Genomic DNA, 21,544 nt, shown 5'->3' on the forward strand with positions numbered 1-21,544 from the left:
TGTTTTTGACAGGGGTCATAAACTAACATTCAAGATTGCCCTTTCCAATCTGGAATTGCCTCTGGATCTCATTCACTTATATAAATTCTTTTTACTGTTCTTGGATGAAGATCAACTTTCAATCCATGGCTATCCTCAATCATACAGATAAACATTACTTGAAGGTATCAAAAGTTGTTCGATAAAAGCTATGGAATACTATGCTTTGGTTGAACATATTTGTCCACCAACAATTAAAATTCCCATTCCTACTTATCAAAAAAAAAAAAAAATAAATAAATAAATTCTCATTCCCGCTAGAAGGGTAAAACCCAACAATAATTTGTGAAATTGCTCTTTACTAGTGATGATTGCGTGGCTTTGCCCGAGGGAGAAACCAAACAATATATGTGTTAGATTAAACGAATAGATTCACTATCTCCTAACTAATAGATTAAGCCGTTACACTTTATTCCTTTAAATTATACATGTTATTACACTTATCCCTTTAAACTATCTAAATGCACACTTACCCCTCTAAATTATACAATCTTTTACACTTATCTCCCTAAATTATGAGAATGCACACTTTACCTCCATAAACTATACACTAGTTTTCACTTGCCCCCCTAAACTATACCACTTTTACACTTATCCCTCTAAACTATGAGAATACACACTTACTTCTCTAAACAATTATTTATGGGATGGGATCCAAGGTATAATTTACCCAAGTTTTTGGAAAAATTAATATTTTAAAATAATATTAGAGCAAAAGATCACGAATTCAATCCCATATGTCCACCTTAGCTCCCATTTAAGTTTCCATCTGTTGGGCTCTCACTCAATGGCAACTCAAATGACCCACACATGAAGGGAGAGTGTTAGATTAATGACCAATTTAATCGTTAGTCACGTCAGTAATTTCCATTCAAGAAATAACAATAGGACTAAATATATACAACACTGAAACGTTAGATACCAGATTGAAATTTGATATAAATAATAGAGACCAAATACGTAATTATAACTACAAAATATAAAAGGAACAATAAATAGTGACGTACATACCAAGATACATGACATTTTTGAGTACCACATAATTTGAACGAAAAAAACTAAGAGTATGAAAAAAATAAAAATAAAAACTTGTAAAAGTAAATAATCAAAATTTTATTAGATCTTTAAAAAAATGTTTAATAATATAATTTTAATTGGAGGAATTTTTTTAGTTAATTGAAATGTTTATTATAAGTTTCATTTATAGCTAACTATCTTAATAATTACATTTAGTTTCTAGAAAAAAAAAGTAATTACATTTAATATTTTTTTTAAAATTTGGGAAACAATCAGTGCAACATTGGACTTTTACATGATCTAAAGTTGTAATTTAATTAAGAAACATTCGAGTTTGAAAATGGAGACATTTATTTTATTTTATTTTATTTTTATTATAGATTACAGACACTATAGAAGATAGAAAAAAAATTTTCTTAAAAAAAAAAAAGAAAAAAAAAATGAAGATAGAAAACAAATGAACTTCAAGTCTATATTTGGAGATGGTCTGATAGAAAAGAAATGAGCATAGTCATTAATTTTTCATCTTATTTCTTGAGGAATTTCTTAAACCAGAGGGCAGACAATTTGGGATGTCTTTTCAATCCATTTTTGTAGTCTACATAGTTGATGCCAAACCGAACGGTGTAACCTGAATTCCATTCAAAGTTGTCCAATAATGACCATGCAAAATATCCCTTCACATTAACACCATCCCTACATTAGAAAAAAAAAAAAAAAGGATCAATTGGACTATAGACACAATAATATTCATAATTGTTAATATGACATATTGATATTAGTAGTAATAAAGTCATATTAGTGTTAGATTTGAAAGAGAGCGGTCTTCTTTACTTACTTGATAGCTCTATGAATATACTGAAAATGGCGATAGAAATAATCAATTCTATAGTTGTCTGCTAGGGCTTCCTCAAGCGATAATGTAGGATCATTGAACTCATCAGTTCCTATAATATTGTGGTAGATTTTTAGATTCAAATGTAAATCAAACTACCATTCCTTTCAAATTTTATATTTCTATGGCTCGCACCATAACTTTATGTGATCATAATTAAAAAGTTCAAAAGAAGATTACCATTCTCGGTAATGAAAATTAGTGGGTCATGGTATTGTGTCTTTATGTATAATAGAAGGTCTCGAATTCCTTTTGGATAGAGACGGAGCCATTCTGAAGCAGCCTGAAATGTGATTATAATAAAAAAGTTAAACTTCAGTAAAGATTTGGTATAAAACTCTCTTTTTCCAGCCTCTAATTAATGAAATGATGCCACATCTTTTTTTTGTTTCTTTTCAAATGGGAGAATAGGGAATAGCACACACAATAACAAGTTAACAACAGAAAATCCGATTAATCTCGATTGTTCAGATTTTAGATAAAAATATAAAAGACAAGAAAGAACAGGGTAAAACCCCAACGCCATAGAACCCATCAGGGAACTGACCAGAAGCACCAACCGGTAGGCGAAGCAGCTGGAGATTCTCAAAAGCTTCAGAGTTATCATGAATTAATATATATGTATTTTCATATCAGAAAAAAAAAAAAAAAAATTTAATGTCTTTTTGTTAACCCTTAGGGATTACATAATTTGCTTGGATCTTTTTCTTCAAAATTTTTTCATCAAATGCTATGGGATATTGTTAGTTATTCACATTTCGTTGCATTTTTCGTACTGTATGTGTCTATTTTTAGGATTAATGAAAAGACGTTAATTTATGTAAATATCAAAATCTAGAGCTATAGAGAATGTCGGCGGCTTCTCCTAGTAGTTGGCGTTCCCGGTTAGTTCTCCAATTATATTTCTATGGCATTGGGTTGTTTTTGGTTTATTTATTTATTTATTATTATTATTATCTTTTTTTTTTTAGAAAGAGTTTCAATTTATGGCGTCTGTAATTTGTAAATGCGTGTGGTATTTCAAATTTTTCCATTTAAATTTTTTTTTTTGATATGCCATTATTTTATTATAGGGTGTAAAAGGACGATTTAAATCAAATACTTATTGAATTCAAACACTTAAAAGAAAATGAAGTTTGTTATGAGAATATCCAACAAAATACTACAATTTGTTGTCAAATTATTTATGGATTTTTCTAATCAAACTAAAATCAATATAAGATAATTTCCTATATTAATGATCTATTTTAGAAATATTTTTATTGGAAAAAAATTTCTAGGTTGGATTACAAAGTTCTTTCCTTTTGATTCAAATACTTTTAGCTATCTTCCCTTTTAAATCCTTTTGTTTGTTTGTTTGTTTTATAATTGATAGTTAACATTTGAACCCTCGATGTTTTCACAAGAAATATTAAAATGTGTCAATTAGTTGAATTACAGGATTTATTATATTCTTTCTCAAAAAAAAAAAAGACTTATTATATTCTTTAATTCTTTTCAATTTTTAATAATATATGACACTTGACATTTTTAGAAACTCAATGATCTTAAAAATCTATGCAAACCACACAAAATTTGATAAATGACATTTGTTTCACTTAATTACTTTTCTTTCATTATCATACTACCTCAGATAAGGATGCTAATAAATAACTAAATTGTTATTTTATTTTATTATATATATATTTATCCATAAGTTGTGAGAAAATTAAGCTATTTAAGAATTATATAAAAGAAAAAAAAATTGAATCAAACTTTTTAACCATCTTAAAATCTGTATCAATCTTATGTATATTCAATTTCATACGCACCTTTGGACCGATGGGGATCCCATTGCGCTCAGCTGCCTCAACAAAAGAAAAAAAAAAACAAAAAAAAAAAACAAAGCAAGGTCTTGTTAGTACGTATGAGTTACATAAGAAAATCAGAATCATGGTCCAAATGTTTGAGTTCGTACAAGAAATATTAGCTCTTAAATCTGTTATATAGCTTGCGTGTTCAACTTTGGAGTGAAGTGCATCGGCTACATAATTAGCAGTATAGTAGTTTAGCCCTAGAAAATCCAATGACCCTTTCACTAGCTTGGATTGGTCTTTTGTGAATTTGGGTAATCGGTCGCCAACTAGAGATCGCATGCTATGTGGATAGTCACCATTGGTTAAGGGATCCATAAACCTAGCACAAACCACAAAATTTTAAGTCTTTATTAAACTAGCAAAGGTGTTTCTATTCTTTGTAAATGACTAGCAAATAGTGAAATAGATGTCCAAAACAAAGAGTCAAGCAGTTTTAGTATACTTACCATCCAAACTTGAAATCAAGGGCTCTTAGCGCAGCATCATGGTCATGCCTTGCGTTAGAAAATGGCACATACCAGTCTGTATTTAGGGATATACCCATAATGCCTTTCTGTACTTGCTGCACATAGCGAAAGCTTGCTTATTTATAAAGACACACTCAAGCTAATGGAATTGTATTTTTGTCTACTTTTAACAAATTAATTCATAAGTTTTCAACAAAGAGTTAATCCACTTGCACACTAACAGGAAAGATAAATGCTTAATCAATTACTAATACTGAAAATAAGTTGAACTTGTAAATTTATCTAAGTTTATCATCACTGCAAAAGAAAAAAGTAGTAAAATAAACATAAAAGCAATTTGGTGCGTGGAACCTGATACTTTTGCTTGTAAATTTTGACCGCGGATGCATGAGCAAGAAGCTGATTATGTGATACCAAATATGGTTCTGTCCCAGAATCTCCACCGGTACAATTTAACTGTTGCCAACTAGAACACCGGCCTGGAGGTGATGTCCCCATAACATAACCAGCATTGGTGTAGCTCAATGGTTCATTTAGTGTGATCCAATGCTTGACACGATCACCAAATTCTTTAAAGCAAAGCTCAGCATAATCCCGAAAATCATTCCTAAACATAAACATGCAAAAGTATCCAAACTATTTAATAATTGACATTACACTAATTAATTGTGCATTTGTACGTGAGCATGTCATTTATAGCATGATTCAATTATAGATCTAGAAGGCCTAACTATCCATAGAGCAAAAGCTATCTTTATTTAAGATATATATATATATATATATATATATAATTCTATAGTTAGGAGAAAGGAGATTTGAATTTGTATGTCTCCAATCTGTATTGGAAACATACAAATTACAAATTATTATTATTATTATAAGTGATTGATATAAATAATGACTAAATTACAAATTATAGAAATTACACTTTCTAACTTTTACAAATTTTCAATTCAATCACGTGAATTCCACGTTTCTCATTTCAATCCTTTATCTTTAATATATTTTCAATTTAGTCATTCTATGTAATTATTTCCAATCTCATTGCTAGTTTTAATATTTTTCATTTTTCAAAAGCATTTCATTTTAGTGGAACATATTGGATTGGAATTGTGGGTTAATATTACGTTAATGTATCATATCATGGTCTCACATTAAAAAAATTCGATGATAAATTCTTAACAAATGATATCAAACTCAATAATTCTAAAAGACAATGAGCTAGCAACTTCACAAATAAGTCATTAATTAAAAACAATAATAAAAAAGGGCCCCCGTTTGATTCCTTATCTTCAAAATGGGTCATCAATTTAAATTTTAAAGATCATAATCACAATAAAATTTGTGAAACGTAAACTAATTTGAATTCAGATGAATAAAATGATTAATCATAAGGTAACCACTTACACAATATGAGGACTCAAAAAACCACCGTACTCATCTTCTAGTGTCTGAGGAGGATCCAAGTGCAACAGGGTCACAAAGGGCTGTATACCTGCATTCAATCATAGCAAACAACAATGAATTAATAGCGCATGATAAGTTGATGACATGTGATAGAATTTAAGAATCATTCATGACCTCTGGCAAGGAGCCTATTGATTAGTTTGTTGTAGTATTTGATTCCTTCCCTATTCACGCCTCCAGATAGTTTCCCTTCTGAAATTAGTCTCAAAGAGGAGATTGTTAGGAACATAATTTGTCACAAAACAATAGTCATTTCATTCTAGTCTAAGATGTGTACTTGATGCACCCATTTTTATGTTCATCTCATTGGATGGTTCTAACCTTTTATGGGATTATGAAAAGGATAATCTTACTTGGCAGTACTCGAGACCATGAGATGGAGAATCTGTATGCATCTAAGCCCATCTTTTTCATAATCCGAACATCTCCCTATAATGTTTAATCACAAAGCATATATAACTTGTTAGAAAAATTTGAAATGATAATTTTTTATATTGTAATTATCTTGTATTTGGTTAGATATGCTCAATAATTAGAAAAAAACATGTGCGAAAATTTTATTATATATTAGTACATGTGGCAAACATATTTGGACCCTAAATGTAAAAAAAGTCAAAACACAAAAGTTAATGGCAAATTAGGAGCAAACACACACACACACACACACATATATATATATATATATATATAAAACAACTAGAGAAAGGATGAAATGAACCCCAATTCTCTTTATAAAGGAAACAAAACTATGCATTTGTGCTACAAGACTCTTGTTAATTAGGAGCTGAATAATATGTGTGGTTTTCTTTCCAATTTTTAGTATGAACACGGAACAACATATATACCTTGTAGCGATGATATTGATCAACAGCTATGTCTCCATTGCTTCCATTCGCTATCTTACCTGCAATTTCATTTATTGTAAGGATTTTTTTTTTTTTTTCTCTTTTACGCTATTTAGGAACTAGTAATTATAGCCATAAGAAAAAATGGAACTAGTACTTGAGCCTGATCACCATAACGTGTACACTTATTTCTAGTTTAGGCTTTAGAGATCAGTTGTGGAAGAAAGGAAGGAAATGGGGGAAAATGAAGAAAATTAAATACCAAAAGATAGGAATGTGAAGGTTTATTGTTTACATTGCTATTGCTCTTGCTGTTGTTGTTGTTGTTCTTCTTCTTTGTTTGACTTCTTTTTTTGTTCTTTTCGAAACAAAATAAATTGTGTAGTTTGAAATTATGCATAAAAAATACATTTATGGATTGAATAGTAATTGACACCCAATTAACACAAAATTTGACATGTGTGTTAAGCGCATAAGAATATGCAATTCAACAGTTATATTTTTTAAAACATGTAGCCGTGCTAATTTTTTTGAGGCGAGTTGTAGTTTTAGGCTATAACTAAGTTTGCAGCCAAATTTTATCCCAAAAAACATGTGTATTGCCTTACTAAATTAGATTATAAGTTCCCATTAAAAAAAAAAAAAAACTCTATTCACAAACTAACAAATACTAATATAGAGAAATTGAAACATCGGGTTTATGAGTTACGACACATAAACAGTCATAAAAGAATTATTTATTTTGATAATTTGATAGTTGGAGGAAAGGGGATTTGAATTCTAAATATCCCATTTGAAAACATTAGCAAGTATCAACCAATTGAATTACGAGGGTCTTAACTAAACTCGCAACATTAAGGGTCCGTTTGGATATAACTTATTTTTGTTAAAACTTGTAAGGTTGAATTTAATCAACCATCTTATTGGCTTTATTCCGTGCCAAATTTGCTTGTATTTCAGCATTTAGTAACCCTGTATCTAGGTGGGTTTGTTGTAAGGGTAGTGAGTGAGATAGAGTGTTGAATGCTCAAAAGTGTGCAAGAAAACAGAAACTTACGGCTTGATCTTGCGGGTGACTCGCGGCTGCAAGCCGCCAGATGCAGCACACGTGCCAAGCATGCCAGAAAGTGAACAGTCATGGTAGCTGGAGCACTATAGGACAACTGGCCATACGATTATGTCGCGACTGGATCTTGCGACTCAGTCAAGTCGCAAGGCCAAGCCACGAGCCACCCCTATTTTGAAAAAACCTAACGTTTCACATTCTCTTCTCACCCCAGTATAAATACCCCTTATACCCACAAATGAAAGAGAGCTTTCAGAGAGAATTTTGAGAGAGAAACCTTAGAGTAAAACAAGATTGATTCATCTACAATCTATACATAAGAGTCTCTTCAAATTCCTCAACTCTCTTCCTCTCCATTGTTAAATCCTTGAGAGGCATTTTACCAAAACCTTGTTCTCACCATATTCATTACTGTGAGAGGGCTGTTTGGTGTTCTGGGAAGCAGTTAGGAAGAAATCAATTTATATTGGTTGATGCTATGGTCAAGTAGCGGAATCTGGGAAGCTAGAAAAAAAAAAGGTTCGGCGCAACCTCGTTGAAGCAAGAAACTTGGAGGGCTTAGGTGCACTGGGTAGATTAGGCTTGGAGGGTCTATTGCTGTCCATGTATCCCAACTACATTTTCTAGTGGATTGTTTACCGCTTGGAGGGCGGCGGAGAGATTTTACGCCCAGAGTTTCGGTTTCCTTTTCGATAACACATCGCGTGTTGTCTTTGTGTTTGCATCTTCCTTCTCTTTTATCTTTGCCTTTTATTGTCTGCTGTGAGTTGTGTTTTTAATTTGGTTTAGATAGTTTTCCAATTCTGTTTTATAGTTTTTGTTCATTTTCCGCACATTAAGTGTTTGACATAAAGCTTGAATTGATTAATTTGTAAATTGGGGGTCTAAACGTTCAAGGGTGTTTTTACACTATTTGAACTTTCAAAACTGAAAATTGAAAATCTGAAAACACTATAGCAAAATAATTTTTAAATGTGTGAATAGTATCGTGAGACCAATTTTTACTATTTTTAACCCGTGAACAGTGCTAAACAGTGCATGAACAGTACTCAACAGTGCGTGAGCAGTGCTTTTGTCCCCTAAAGCAGAAACACGTGCAGGGGGAAAAAAAAAGGTAAAATGCAAAACGCAAAACGTGCATTTCATCCGGATCCAAACACTCATTAAGATTCTCCCAAATTGAAATGAATTATTTCTTGGTTTAAATTAAATATTATACATTTAAAGGCGGGCAACCAGCCATACCAAATGGCTAGTCAAGAGTTACAACATTCAACTCCTTTATTTTCCTATTTTTTCTATGGAAAGAAGCCAATTTCTCATAGGCTGAAATGCAAAACAAACCTTCTAAGTTTTGTTGGAACTCATTTCAGTCCTCTAACTTTACTTTCATTCATTTTAGTCCTCTATGTTTCAATTTTATTCTATTAAGACCTCTCAGTCAACTTTTATTAATTTTTTTTTAAAAAAAAATTTATGAAAAAAATTTTTCAATTATTAATTGGATTTTTTTTTTTAATTTAAAAAATTTGTTAAAAAAATTAAAAATTTGGACAATTAACAACAAATTTACCACCACACTCTCTTAGTGCGATGGTCACTCCACAAGTATAAGTGCTTGTGGAGTGTGGGGGGTAAGGGTCGGGGTTCAAGTCTCCAGGAGGGAGCTTCACACACATATACACTTAGATTAGGCTAGAGTAGAATTCTATCTTGTAAAAAAAAAAAAAAAATGAAGAAGAGGAAGAAGAAGAGACCGAAATTAAGAAGAAGAGGAGGAGGAAGAAAAGCACGAAACCTAGAAGGAGGAGGTAGGAATTTGATTTTGATTTTTTTTTTTTCTAGTCAAAATCTTGTACCGGATGAAATTTTCATTTCGGCCGAAATTGGCCAGAATAGCCAGAATGACCCGAAATATACCGAAATTTTCTTTTTTTTTCTTCACTGTTGGCGTGTTGGACGCATCGGAGCCGTGTCAAAAAAAAAAAAAAAAAAAAAAAAAAAAAAAAAAAAAAAGAGGACACTCGCCGGACACCGGAATCCAGCGAGTCGTACCCGTTCCGGTGCCCGACACCGACACGACGCCAAAAATGGCGTGTCTGTGCAACCTAGGCGTAGAATCTGTAGATATTGTTAGTTCATTAATATTTAAATAAACATTATTAATACTTATTTATTTATTTAACTTATTAATATTGTAGCAAAATCCAAATAACTTATGGTTAAAATTTTTAACAATATTTAAATATACGTTTTTAATTTTAACAATATACAGAAGCTCTATCAATCCTATCCACGAAAAAAAAAAAAAAATAGAAGCTCTATCAAGCAAGTGTATACTCTAGCCTCCCCGAGCTCATTACGGAAAAAGAGTCAAGGCCAATGTAAAACAGGAAGAAGTAAAAAGAATTTTATTATGCCACTACTTGTACAGAGAATTAAGCAGCTATTTTGCTTGGTCCTAATACGACATGCTTTGATTTAAATCCGGTTAAACTCCTGAAATTCTCATAGTTATCTCAATTTTTCAGCTTTGAATCAACACGCACAGTGTTTGTTTGTTTTTGGTTCTTCAATAAGAAAAATGATCTTCATTTTAAATGGATCAATTTTGATAATAAGATGTTTAATGAGTCTAATTCAAATTCAAATACAACAATTAATGAGTCCAATTCAAATTCAAATACAACAATTAATGAGTCCAATCCAAATTCAAATACAGCTAAAAATAGGCCACCAAATCAATAATTTAACTTGTAAGAGTTGTACATTCCTTAGGTTTAGTTTATTTGTTATTATTGTAAAAAATTCCTACAATTTATTTGATTTTTTTTTTTTTTTTTTTGTAGGAAAATGATAAAGGTTTTACAATCTAAAATTTACAAATGAATTAGTGGACTTCAATAATATATGAATATTTGAAATATGTTTTGGAAATTGGTGACAGATAAGTTTTTTGACTTCATGCAGTAAAAGTGTTAAGCATAGTTTTGTAGAGTTGTATCAGTTTGTATGATGGTTATATCAGTTGTATGATGGGTTGTATGGTAGTGACCGGTTAGTGTAGTGTAAGTGCCTACGTGTCCATATAAGGCTGGCATATCAGGTGTAGAGTATACGGGTGGGTTAGTGACAGTGGTTAGGAAACTGTGCAAGGGCAGTTGAGTTAGCAGTGGAGTTAGTTACAGAGACTAGTGGGGTGACAGCTGTGAGGTGTGGTTTAAAAGACCAAGGAGTTGTACAATGGTCAACTAAGCAAATTGTGAATCTGAATAGTCTTTCTTTTTCTTCTTTCTTTTTCTTTTCCCAATTCTTGGAGGCATAGCTGACTCCAAACCCAGCTACACCAATAAACAGTAGATTTCAATCCTAACCAAAAAAAGTTGCAGTATCCCTAGCATTACTTTTGTTGAAATTGTAAATCCTTATAATTTAGGGAATTTTGTCTCTAATATATACTATACAATTTTACAAGAAAACCAAGAAGGTAAGTTGTTACTAATTTTCATCTTAATCCACCATTTATATTACTTTATTATCTACTATTATTTTAAATGACACAATCTCCTGATTTTGTATTCCTTTAAATTTAACAATAATGATTCATGACAAATTTTTTAAATCTAAAAGTGTTTAGACTATCATGTTACTCAAAATTTTAAATAGCATGGCAGCTTGTACATTGATGGGGAGAGAGAGAGAGAGAGAGAGAGAGACCTGGATATCTATGAGTGAAAATGTCCCATGTACTTGGTCCTCTACCACCTTCTTTTGCAGCACCTTCATACTGGAAATTTGAGAAAACACACATGTTTACGTAATAATATTAATCATATGACATTTGCAGTAAAACTATGATACAAATTTACATAGAGGAAATTGTGACTTTTAGTTACCTGATAAGCCGCTGATGCTGTCCCAAAAATAAAATCTTTTGGAAAACTGGTCCGGTTGAGTGAAGCAGTGTAATGGCTTGGTGAAACAGCAATGCCATTAGTCAATAAGTCAAGAAGAACCAGGAGGCCTAAGACTAGATAGCCTTGAAACGCCATAATTGATTTTGGGTGTGTAGCACTAGTTAGAATCTGCCAGTTATTTCTCAAAAGGAAAAAAAAAAGGGTATAATCTGCCAGTTTTTTTTTTACAGAGGAGCACTGCATAATCTGATTTATTTAGAAAAGATAAACATAGAGATGAAAAAAAAAAAAAAAAACAGAGCAATCCGTTGTTCAATTTGTTAGTCATCATAGTTGTCCTTCGACTGACTGTTTGACACTGCCCAAAATAGATTCTTCCCTGTCAAAATCCATAAGACTGAGAAAATTACTCTAACTGAATAAATTGATTAATTAGTCAGTACAAAGATTTTGTTTATGAACAATGAAAACAGAGCAAACCCTGATTATCTCTCTAAACTGTTACAAACAGCAAATCCTAACAAATTTAACAGCCTAGAACCACGGGTATTAAACTATTAATATAACATGTGCCTCTCACCTGTAGGATAAATAAATCTAAAACTACAAAGAATTTAAGTAAGGAAAAGACTACACGGCTGTCGTTTAACCATTATCTTCTTTCTCTGTTGATCTTTGACAAACAAAGCTTTTTTCTATCTTGAAACCCTCTCTAGGGATGGCTTATTATGTCCTTTAAATAGCACAACAAATAGGGTTCAAAATAGGCTTTAAATGAATCGTTATGAGCTTTTTTGCATTGTTCATATTTGTTAAATTATGCACCTCAATAAATCCACCAGCAGTTGAGGAAACATAAACGTCACTTCCGAGGCTTGATCAATCAAGAGAATCGAGGGTAGAGTCGAGCTCTTGAAAGTTGAAACTTCATTTTTCTTAAGCTGTTCTTGTTGGGAAAAAAAATCCTGAATCCCCTGTGAATTAAAATATATAACTATTAAGCAATATATATATATATATATATATATAGAAGCAAGATTATGGTACAGTATTTAGCTGCTGTTGTTTTTTAAATTATCCTTATAAGATAAATTTTGTCATGTAGATTTTTTATGGGATGAAAATGTATTTTTTAGTTAAATAATTACTGGCTGAATTTTAAAAGAAAACCCTAAAAAATAGCAATTAAGGCACCGTAATTAGGTTTTGTCATACATATATATGGAAACAAAAATTTCAACAAGCACTAATAGAAAAAAACATCAATTTTACGTGAAAAATCCTCCATTGCAGAGGAAAAAACCATGAGTAGCTTCAAAAACTATTCGCTATAAAATAGAATTTACAATATTCAAATTTATGTTAAACTTGAGTTTCAATAAATTGAATATACAACAAATAAATCTTAAGAAATAAATACAATCTCACCATAAAGCTAATAACAAAATCATTCTTCTGAGCACTTCAACTTTCCAGAGATGTAGCACTCAAAATCTCCAAAAAAAACTCTACTAATTTATTTTCTTTGTATGTAACTTAAAGTAAAGGAAAATATCTCCCTTTTCTTTTTCTCTTTCTTACACTCTTACTGTATTTCTCTCTATCATTCGGACTGCACCTCTCCTTTGAAACACTTTCTCTGTGTTTCTTGCTCACTCTGCGAAACACACACACTGGCCGAATAGCCTCTTTTTGCTTCAGCTCTTAGCGTGTTAGACACGCCTAAGGCATTTCTCAATTAATGAGATATCAGACTTCTCACAAGTCTTGGTAGACAATAGTGACAAGCTTGACTTGTGTGTGCTGGAAACCAATGGTCACGTGCACCCAACAGTTTTGAACAATCTTTGGGTCATCAACTAGATCTTCAATTGCCAACACATCTAAACTCATGACTAGGTTCATAATTTGACACATGTTATGGTTATTGGTTTGTCAAGACTAAGTGCCCATTTGTTTCCACATTTTGAGCCCAAAAAGGGCTTTTTGAAAAAAGCCAAACCTAAATTTGCATTTGGTTAAGTCCAAAACGCAGACAAATGCGGAAATTTTTATGGACCTCTGAGGGTCCATAAATGAAAACGCATAGTGCGCGTTTTGGATGGGTTACCGTTGCTATGGTAGAATTACGGAAATACCCATTCAATTATTCAGTTCTCTCACGCCTCTCATCTCATTTCTCTCTCCCTTTGCACGACGCCTCCCATCTCTTCTCTTTGCTTTGCTCTGCCCTCTCCATAAGTCTCTCTGCTCTGCCCTCTCCGTGAGAAATCAACCCAAAGAATAGAGAAATCATAACCAACCCATACCCATGAGAAATCAACCCAAAGAACACACAGAAAAATCATTACCCAAAACACAAACCACAAATTAAAACTACAGAAATCAAATAGCACAAACCCATGGCCAAACAAACATAAACACACAGAAAGACAGAAAGAAAGAAGAATAAGAGGAAGACGAAGAAAGATCGAACCCACAGTGTTCAGTTCAGGTCGTGAGGCTTCTCAATGTTCAGTTCAGGTCCGCGAGCAATTTGCTTCATATAAGTCAAGAAGCGGAAGTGGAGAGCTTCTGGAAATCAAGTGGAAAAAAAAAAAAAAAAAGAGAAGAAATTGAGAGAGCCGGAGAGCTTTGGAATCATCAAGTGGAAGTAAAGGAAAAATAAAAGAGGAAAGAATGAAAGAATGAGGAGCTTCTGGAAAGTGGAGGTGTGGAAGTAAAGAAAAAGAAAAAGGAGAGGATGTTGACAAAATAATGTATACGTGTGTGGTGGACAAAATACAAGAGAAAAAAAAAAAAAAAAAAGGAAAAGGAAACATATGGAGGAAAAAAAAGGCAAAGTATTAGAAATCACAATTTCAAAATATTACCACAATATTTTCCTAATAAATTTTAAGTAATTAGCTAATATTGATGAGTAAAAATATAATTTCAGTAATGGGTTCAAATTAGAACTAGTAACAACTTTTCATATAAGATTTTGTTATGATTCTTGTGAAAGTATTGCAAAAAATATTGTGAATGTAACATTTTTTGTTGAAAAATATAATTGTTGAGAATGAATAGAAAAAGAATAAATAAATATTAAAAAAGAATAAATTTGATTACAAAATAAAAATTAAAAAAGTGGATAGGCAAAAGATAAATGTCATTGTTGATTGTCCAAACAGCACAAAAATTTGTCTAACCTGCTGGAGATGCTCTTATATGTACATTGTCATTTTTGGAAATTTATCCCTCAAATTGCCACTTTTATAAGTGCTAGCCAAACACTCAGTTTTTTCAAAAAGCATTTTTTAACAGCTTTTATCAAACACTCAGCTTTTTGAAAATGAACTTTTTCAATTATGCACTTTTTGAAAACTCCACTTTTTCATTATGCACTTTTACAAAAAACTGAACCAAACTCACCCTAAAACATATGATCTAACGCAACAAATCTTCTGTAGACACTTGGATCTCGCAATAATGCATTCACCATGGTCTTTGTTCAACTTCAAAACTTTCTCCATTGGTGTTTTTGATAGTTTACAACCAATGAACCCCAGCATTTTGTAAGATCTCTAGGACTAATAACCTTGGCTGACTTTGCTACCACAAGACCAAGGAAATATTTCAAGTTTTATAAGTCTTTAAGTTTGAATTGGTGATCTAAAAACTATTTTTGTTAGGTTTTAAAGATTTAGGATTAAATGTTTAGGGGCCGTTTGGTAACGTTATTCTAATAACATTGTTTGTATTTTTTAGAAATATATGTGGGTGAAAAAGTGTGTAGAAATATGTGTAATGTTGTTTAAAAATTGAAAACATGTGTTTAAACACATGTACTAAACGGGCCTTTAGAATTCCGTTTTGTTTATGTTGGCAAACCGAGAACAAAAACATGTCTATAATGAGTGTTAGACATTGCTTAAGGTGGTACAAATCAAGTCTCAAGAACATTCAAGCTGCAAGAAAAAGAACTGAATTTTAGTGAAGCTCGACCAATCGAAAATCGCAGTAAAGCAATTTCTGCAGAATTTTAAATCAAGCCCAAGCCTGTGAAAACGTTTAGGGTTTCAATCCAACACTCCTAAGTATAAAAGGAAAACCCTAACTACGTTTTAGAGACTCTTGAAAGACTTGTGAGTTAATTCTATGAGATCTGAGAGGTTGTGTACATTCTAACTCTACAAGTGTCTGCCAGAATAAGATTTACAATCAAGTGCTGGTGGAATCTAGTTGCTGGTACAAGATCAACAACTGGTGATCTGAAATCTTTGAATGAGATCTCAAAGTCATAAGCGTGGGAGCTTGTGTACTGCAAATCCAAGAGAGAAGAATCCGTGAATTAAGAGCTTGCATGTGGTGGTGTCAGTAAGTTACTACTAGAGGTAGCAATAGATTTAGGGTAAAATCTTTTGTAAAAACTTCAATTTTCTATTAGTGGATTTGTTTTACCTTGAGAATAGTTAGGTCAAATCTTTCCTAGGTTTTTACTTTGAAACGGTTTGTTTCACTGGTTTTCCTAAGTAATCATATCTTTGTGTTCTTTACTTTTTCGCTTGTGCATAATACGATTTTTTACTGTTTAACCTAGATCACATAATTAACCTAAGTAAACATTTGGCTAATTCATTAGGTTAAACAATATGTTTTAAGGGGTCTAAACAAACAAACAATTTCAACTCTTGCACACCTTGCTCATCATTTATCCACCCCATTTCAACATTAGGTCCTATATTTGCATTGCTTTATTGGCAAACACGTGAACATAAATTTGTCTAGATATAGCTCATAGAGTCTGTAAAAATGATTAGACAATACTTAAGGTACAAATTCAAGTCTACAAGAACAAAAAAACATCCGATTCAAAGATTAAAATTTTTAATAGTTTCGACTGATCGAAACTTATGTTCAACTGATTGAAAGTCGCATTTCAGAATTAGATTTTCAACGCGCTAGCCCATCAGATAATTAGAGGTTTCAGGCCTACTTCACTAAGTATATAAAGGAAATCTTAAAGCATGTTTTCCAAGACTTTGGAGCTACGCGTTTGAGATCTAAAAGGTTTTGTATCTTCTCATTTCAAAGTTACTACTAGAAATTAATCTACATATTATCAGAATTGGTAGGTCTAAAGTTGTTGCAAACCAGTTATCAAAGGTTTTGAATCTAAACCTTCAAATGTGATCTTGGAGTCGTACACTAGAGGTTTATGTTGGAGAAAACCTTTAAGGGTGGTTTTGAAAACATTTAGAATGTTTAACAAGAGTGGTGAGGCTTAGGTCCAGTGCATGTGGTGCATTGGACTCATTAAGATGATGACATGTGTTCAAAAGTGGACACGTGTTATAATCTCAACAGGTCCAGTGAAATTAGACACTTGGACCCAAACCTCACCCTAACAAGAGAGAGACTACAACAGTGAAATATAATTACCGGCAAAACCTTTTGCCCTTTAGATAGGATGGTGAAACACTTTTTCAAAATGAACTGTGTTTCTCTTTGCACTCTTGGTCATTAACTGTGTCTGATTAAAGTAATGCCCTTTAAGCTCGCAAATGAGAGAAAAGAGAACGAAAGTGAGTCAACGATGACTTCCCGCAAGATACAGTATAGTGTGGGCATTTTGCTTTGTAGAAAGCAAATGGCGGTAGGTCATCCTTGGCTCAAATCCACTCTCTATCTCCTTCATGCAAGAGCAAGACACTTGAACGAATGATTTTGATCATGGAACATTTGATTTCCTATAATTCATTTATGTCTGTGCCACATTGCTAGCATATTTATAGGCCTAGCTGTGAGTGTACAAGTTCCGAAAAGAGTTCTTACATTATTATTCCATCTAAAGGCAGGACTCCCCTAGTGTCCCCCAAAGATGCTTTGCTCTTCTGTTTGTCAACCAAAATCATTGTAATTTGGTATCATTTTCCAATTTGGCATGTGTATAACGTTATCCTAAGCTGAAGATATCTACCTTCACTTTCTTCCAAATTCCAACGATACAAAAACTTGTTTGATTTGTTGTTGAGGGAATAGAATATTAAGAGATGAAGGAGAGGATTCTTAGTAGTGGCTGTGGAATATGATTTGTCAATTAGAATTTGTTCTTATAATTTAAAGGTTGAGGAGCGAGGTAGATGATAAGATTTTGACTAAGGCAGAGTGCGGTTCAATAGAGTTTAAGGTCTAAGAAAACAAAATTAAATTATATATATTTTAAAATGCTTATATATCAATTAAATAATATTTATTTAATCTTTCATATTTATTAAAAAACAATTCCATTATTTTCTTCCTTCTCCCCCTACCGCTCTCAAAAACAGTTTTTTATATTTCAAAATTCTAAAAATTTTAACATTAAATCTGACTATAAATCTCTATCTGATTGTGGATTTGTCATCTTGGAATTGGTCCCCTTAAGTTTTTCCTAAGAAACTGGTTTTGTTTCATTGGTTTCCTAGGTGATCATATCGTGTTTCTTTTAATTTTCTGCACTTGCATGATATTGATGATTGTTTATTTAATCTAAGGCTTTCATAACGGATCTAATTAACAACTTGGCCTTCAAACTAGTTAATTACTGTTTTTGACAGGGGTCTTAAACTAACATTCAAGATTGCCCTTTCCAATCTGTTTCTGGAATTTCCTTTGGATCTCATTCACTTATATAAATTCTTTTTACCGTTCTTGGATGAAGATCAACATTCAATCCATGGCTATCCTCAATCATACTGATAAACATTACTTGAAGGTATCAAAAGTTGTTCGATGAAAGCTATGGAATACTATGCTTTGGTTGAACATATTTGTCCACCAACAATTAAAATTCCCATTCCTACTTACCAAAAAAAAAAAAAAAATTTCATTCCCGCTAGAAGGGTAAAACCCAACAATAATTTGTGAAATTGCTCTTTACTAGTGATGATTGCGTGGCTTTGCGCGAGGGAGAAACCAAACAATATATGTGTTAGATTAAATGAATAGATTCACTATCTCCTAACTAATAGATTAAGCCATTACACTTTATTCCTTTAAATTATACATGTTATTACATTTATCCCTTTAAACTATCTAAATGCACACTTACCCCTCTAAATTATACAATCTTTTACACTTACCCCCCTAAATTATAAGAATGCACACTTTACCCCTATAAACTATACACTAGTTTTCACTTGCTCCCCCTAAACTATACTACTTTTACACTTATCCCCTAAACTATGAGAATACACACTTCTTGGACGAAATTGTCTTATGCCCTTTTTACCCAAATTATATAGCCTTATACCCTCATTCTCAAACTAATTAGGAAAATGCCCATTTTTTGAAACTTGACTTTTTTAAAATCGAGTTAAGCCCTATAGTAACGTTTTTAAGGACCTATAGTGGCGTTTTGTAACTCGAGCTCTATGAAATCAAAACGTCACTATAGGACTCCAGAATTTTTTTTTTTTTTTTATTTTTTTAACTCGATTTTGAGAAAATTGAGTTACAAAAAAAGGGCATTTCCCTAATTAATTTAGGATGGGGGGCATAAAGCTATATAATTTGGGGGAAAAGGACATAAGGCCATTTTGTCCCTTACTTCTTTAAACAATTATTTATGGGATGGGGTCCAAGGTATAATTTCCCCAAGTTTTTGGAAAAATTAATAATTTAAAATAGTATTAGAACAAAAGATCATGAATTCAATCCCATATGTCCACCTTAGCTCCCATTTAAGTTTCCATCTGTTGGGCCCTCACTCAATGGCAACTCAAATGACCCACACATGAAGGGAAAGTGTTAGATTAATGACCAATTTAGTCATTAGTCACGTCAGCAATTTCCATTCAAGATGTTAGGTTCTAAAGACTTAGGATTTTATGTATTTAGAACTCTAATGTATATTGTTGGCAAACCATGATCAAAACAAGATGTTTAGTCGTGTTTAGACTTGATGTGCATGAAATATATAAAATAAAGTACTAACATATCTACATATTTAGCCTTACTTTTATGTTATTTTGTGACTGATTATATAATATCTTTGTGTTGTAGGTAACAAGGACTTTACAAGCAAAGTGGGGCTAGGCCAATTGAATCAAGCCAACTTACATCCAGCCAGGCATGAATTCAAGAAAAGACCAATCCAATTAAATTTAAGTCCAATTGGAGCAAGGAATCAAAGGAAATATGCACCAAATCCAAGACCAATTCGGATTAGGATTCCAGACTACACATCAGTTAGTATTTTTGGTATAACTTTCGGCTCAGATGTCCAATCGAGATGATTCAAGTTGGGCTGGAACGATAACTTAAAGGGCTACAACTTTGTAGTTTACCAAAAGTCCAAATTCTGACGTTAAATGGGCCAAAATAGTCGGTTAAGTGAAGCCTAAAAATCTGGGATTTTCTCCAAACGAGAATTCACCTTGTAATAGGATTCCTTGAACTATTTAAGGGCTCTTTAGGGCAAAATTCAGGGAGGCTGAGGCGGAGGCTAGTGCTAGGGCTGAGGGTTGAATGTATAGAGAGTGCGGCTACTTCTTTGGTTTTCTTCCATGACAGTTAGTTTTATTTTATTTTTCTAGTTTAATGTTTAGTATTTTATTTTTGTGTTTTCTTTCAATTACCATGTGTAGCTAAATTTATAATTAGGGTTGAGGATGAAACCTTGTTAAGGATTATCAATAATATTTATGTGATTTGATTTTTCCCACAACAGTTGTTCTTTAATGATTTAAACTGTTCTTGCTTCATATCAATTGACTAAGATGGGATTCTAGATATGAGTTCAATCATGTTTTTCTCATGATTTAGGATTTGTCTTAATTAATTGAATGCTTGGTTTATTAATTCTTGATTATAAAATTGGATATCACTTGTGATTTGTCTGTCAATGGATACAATTTATGATTTGATTTTTAGAATTGGATATATCTTGTGATTTGTTTGGCTACGGATACAATTGATGGTTTGATTTTATACTTAAGAAGCGAAGAAGAACATGCTTTTGATTTTTAAAATAAGGATTTTAATGATGATATTTTCCATGATAGCAAGATTGATTTCTAGATTATCATGCAGTGGTTGGGAAAGATTAATGATCATAAATATATGCTGATATGATTTACAAGGCGGATTCCAAAACCTTAATTCCTTTCTCTTGATTGTTTACATCTTTTTATTGTTTTATATCTTTTACTTAGTTTAACTATTTGCTTAATTTTATTATTTGTTTAGTATATTTAATTGCAAAAAAAACCAGTTTTTATTAAACTAGATTAGGATTAGTTTGGTTAAGGTTTAATCAATTTTCCTACGTTTATTCAAGTCCCTGTGGGTTTGACCTCGTTCTTGTCCAACTATACTTCGGTACGGTTCGTACACTTGCGAGTACTTTAAAATTTCACAACAAGACTTGCTCAAAGTTGGTTCATTTATGTAAAGTTGGAATAAGCTGTTGCAAAAATTTATTTATGCTTCTCAGCCTGCTTTGACAATCTTCACCGCAGAGGACTGTAGTTGAGATCTGTGCTTTGCACGCAAAGTTGGCACAGTTTCGACGATCTTCACTGCCACCTCCTTTTGATGATGGATTTTGATTGCCCTTTGGCATTCCGTCACAAAAAAGGGGGAGTACATATTTGAGCTTATAGAGTTTTTGTTTTCTTGTGGAGTTTAGATTGTATCTAGGTGCTTTACATTGTATTTTACCTTTTTAGCTCTTGCCATATCATGTTAGGGGGAGATATGTTTTATTGCTTTATATGTTTCTTGTTTCGATTGCTTATTGATTTATATTTATGAGTTTTTCATTGAAATATGTCTTTATTGTGTGTCGTTTGAAATTAAGAATTTATTTTGTTTACTTGTATTTTCCACACATGTGGTTATGCATTTTGTTTAGTGTTTCAGGAAATATACAGGTTGATTTAATTGAGCGGTTGTCTACACTTGCAACTGATTGATAATAGTTAGGATTGAATTTGTTTTCATGAGCAT

At 32.2% G+C, this 21,544-nt stretch overlaps 1 protein-coding gene across 1 annotated transcript; it reads right to left on the reverse strand.

Moving 5' to 3' along the window:
* Positions 1-1,352: 1,352 nt before the first annotated feature.
* LOC126718438 (beta-glucosidase 13-like) lies at positions 1,353-13,460 on the reverse strand. The gene is made up of 14 exons (XM_050420638.1): positions 12,998-13,460; positions 11,549-12,543; positions 11,370-11,439; positions 6,587-6,645; positions 6,095-6,170; positions 5,856-5,933; positions 5,682-5,769; positions 4,626-4,881; positions 4,254-4,369; positions 3,909-4,126; positions 3,763-3,794; positions 2,132-2,234; positions 1,895-2,003; positions 1,353-1,752 (listed from the first exon to the last, which is right to left on the reverse strand). Exons 2-14 carry the CDS (start codon positions 11,810-11,812, stop codon positions 1,584-1,586), a joined length of 1,638 nt encoding a protein of 545 aa, XP_050276595.1. The 5' UTR covers positions 11,813-12,543; positions 12,998-13,460; the 3' UTR covers positions 1,353-1,583.
* Positions 13,461-21,544: the final 8,084 nt, after the last annotated feature.

This window comes from Quercus robur, chromosome 1 (genome assembly GCF_932294415.1).
Source record: "Quercus robur chromosome 1, dhQueRobu3.1, whole genome shotgun sequence".
Taxonomy (NCBI): Eukaryota; Viridiplantae; Streptophyta; class Magnoliopsida; order Fagales; family Fagaceae; genus Quercus; species Quercus robur.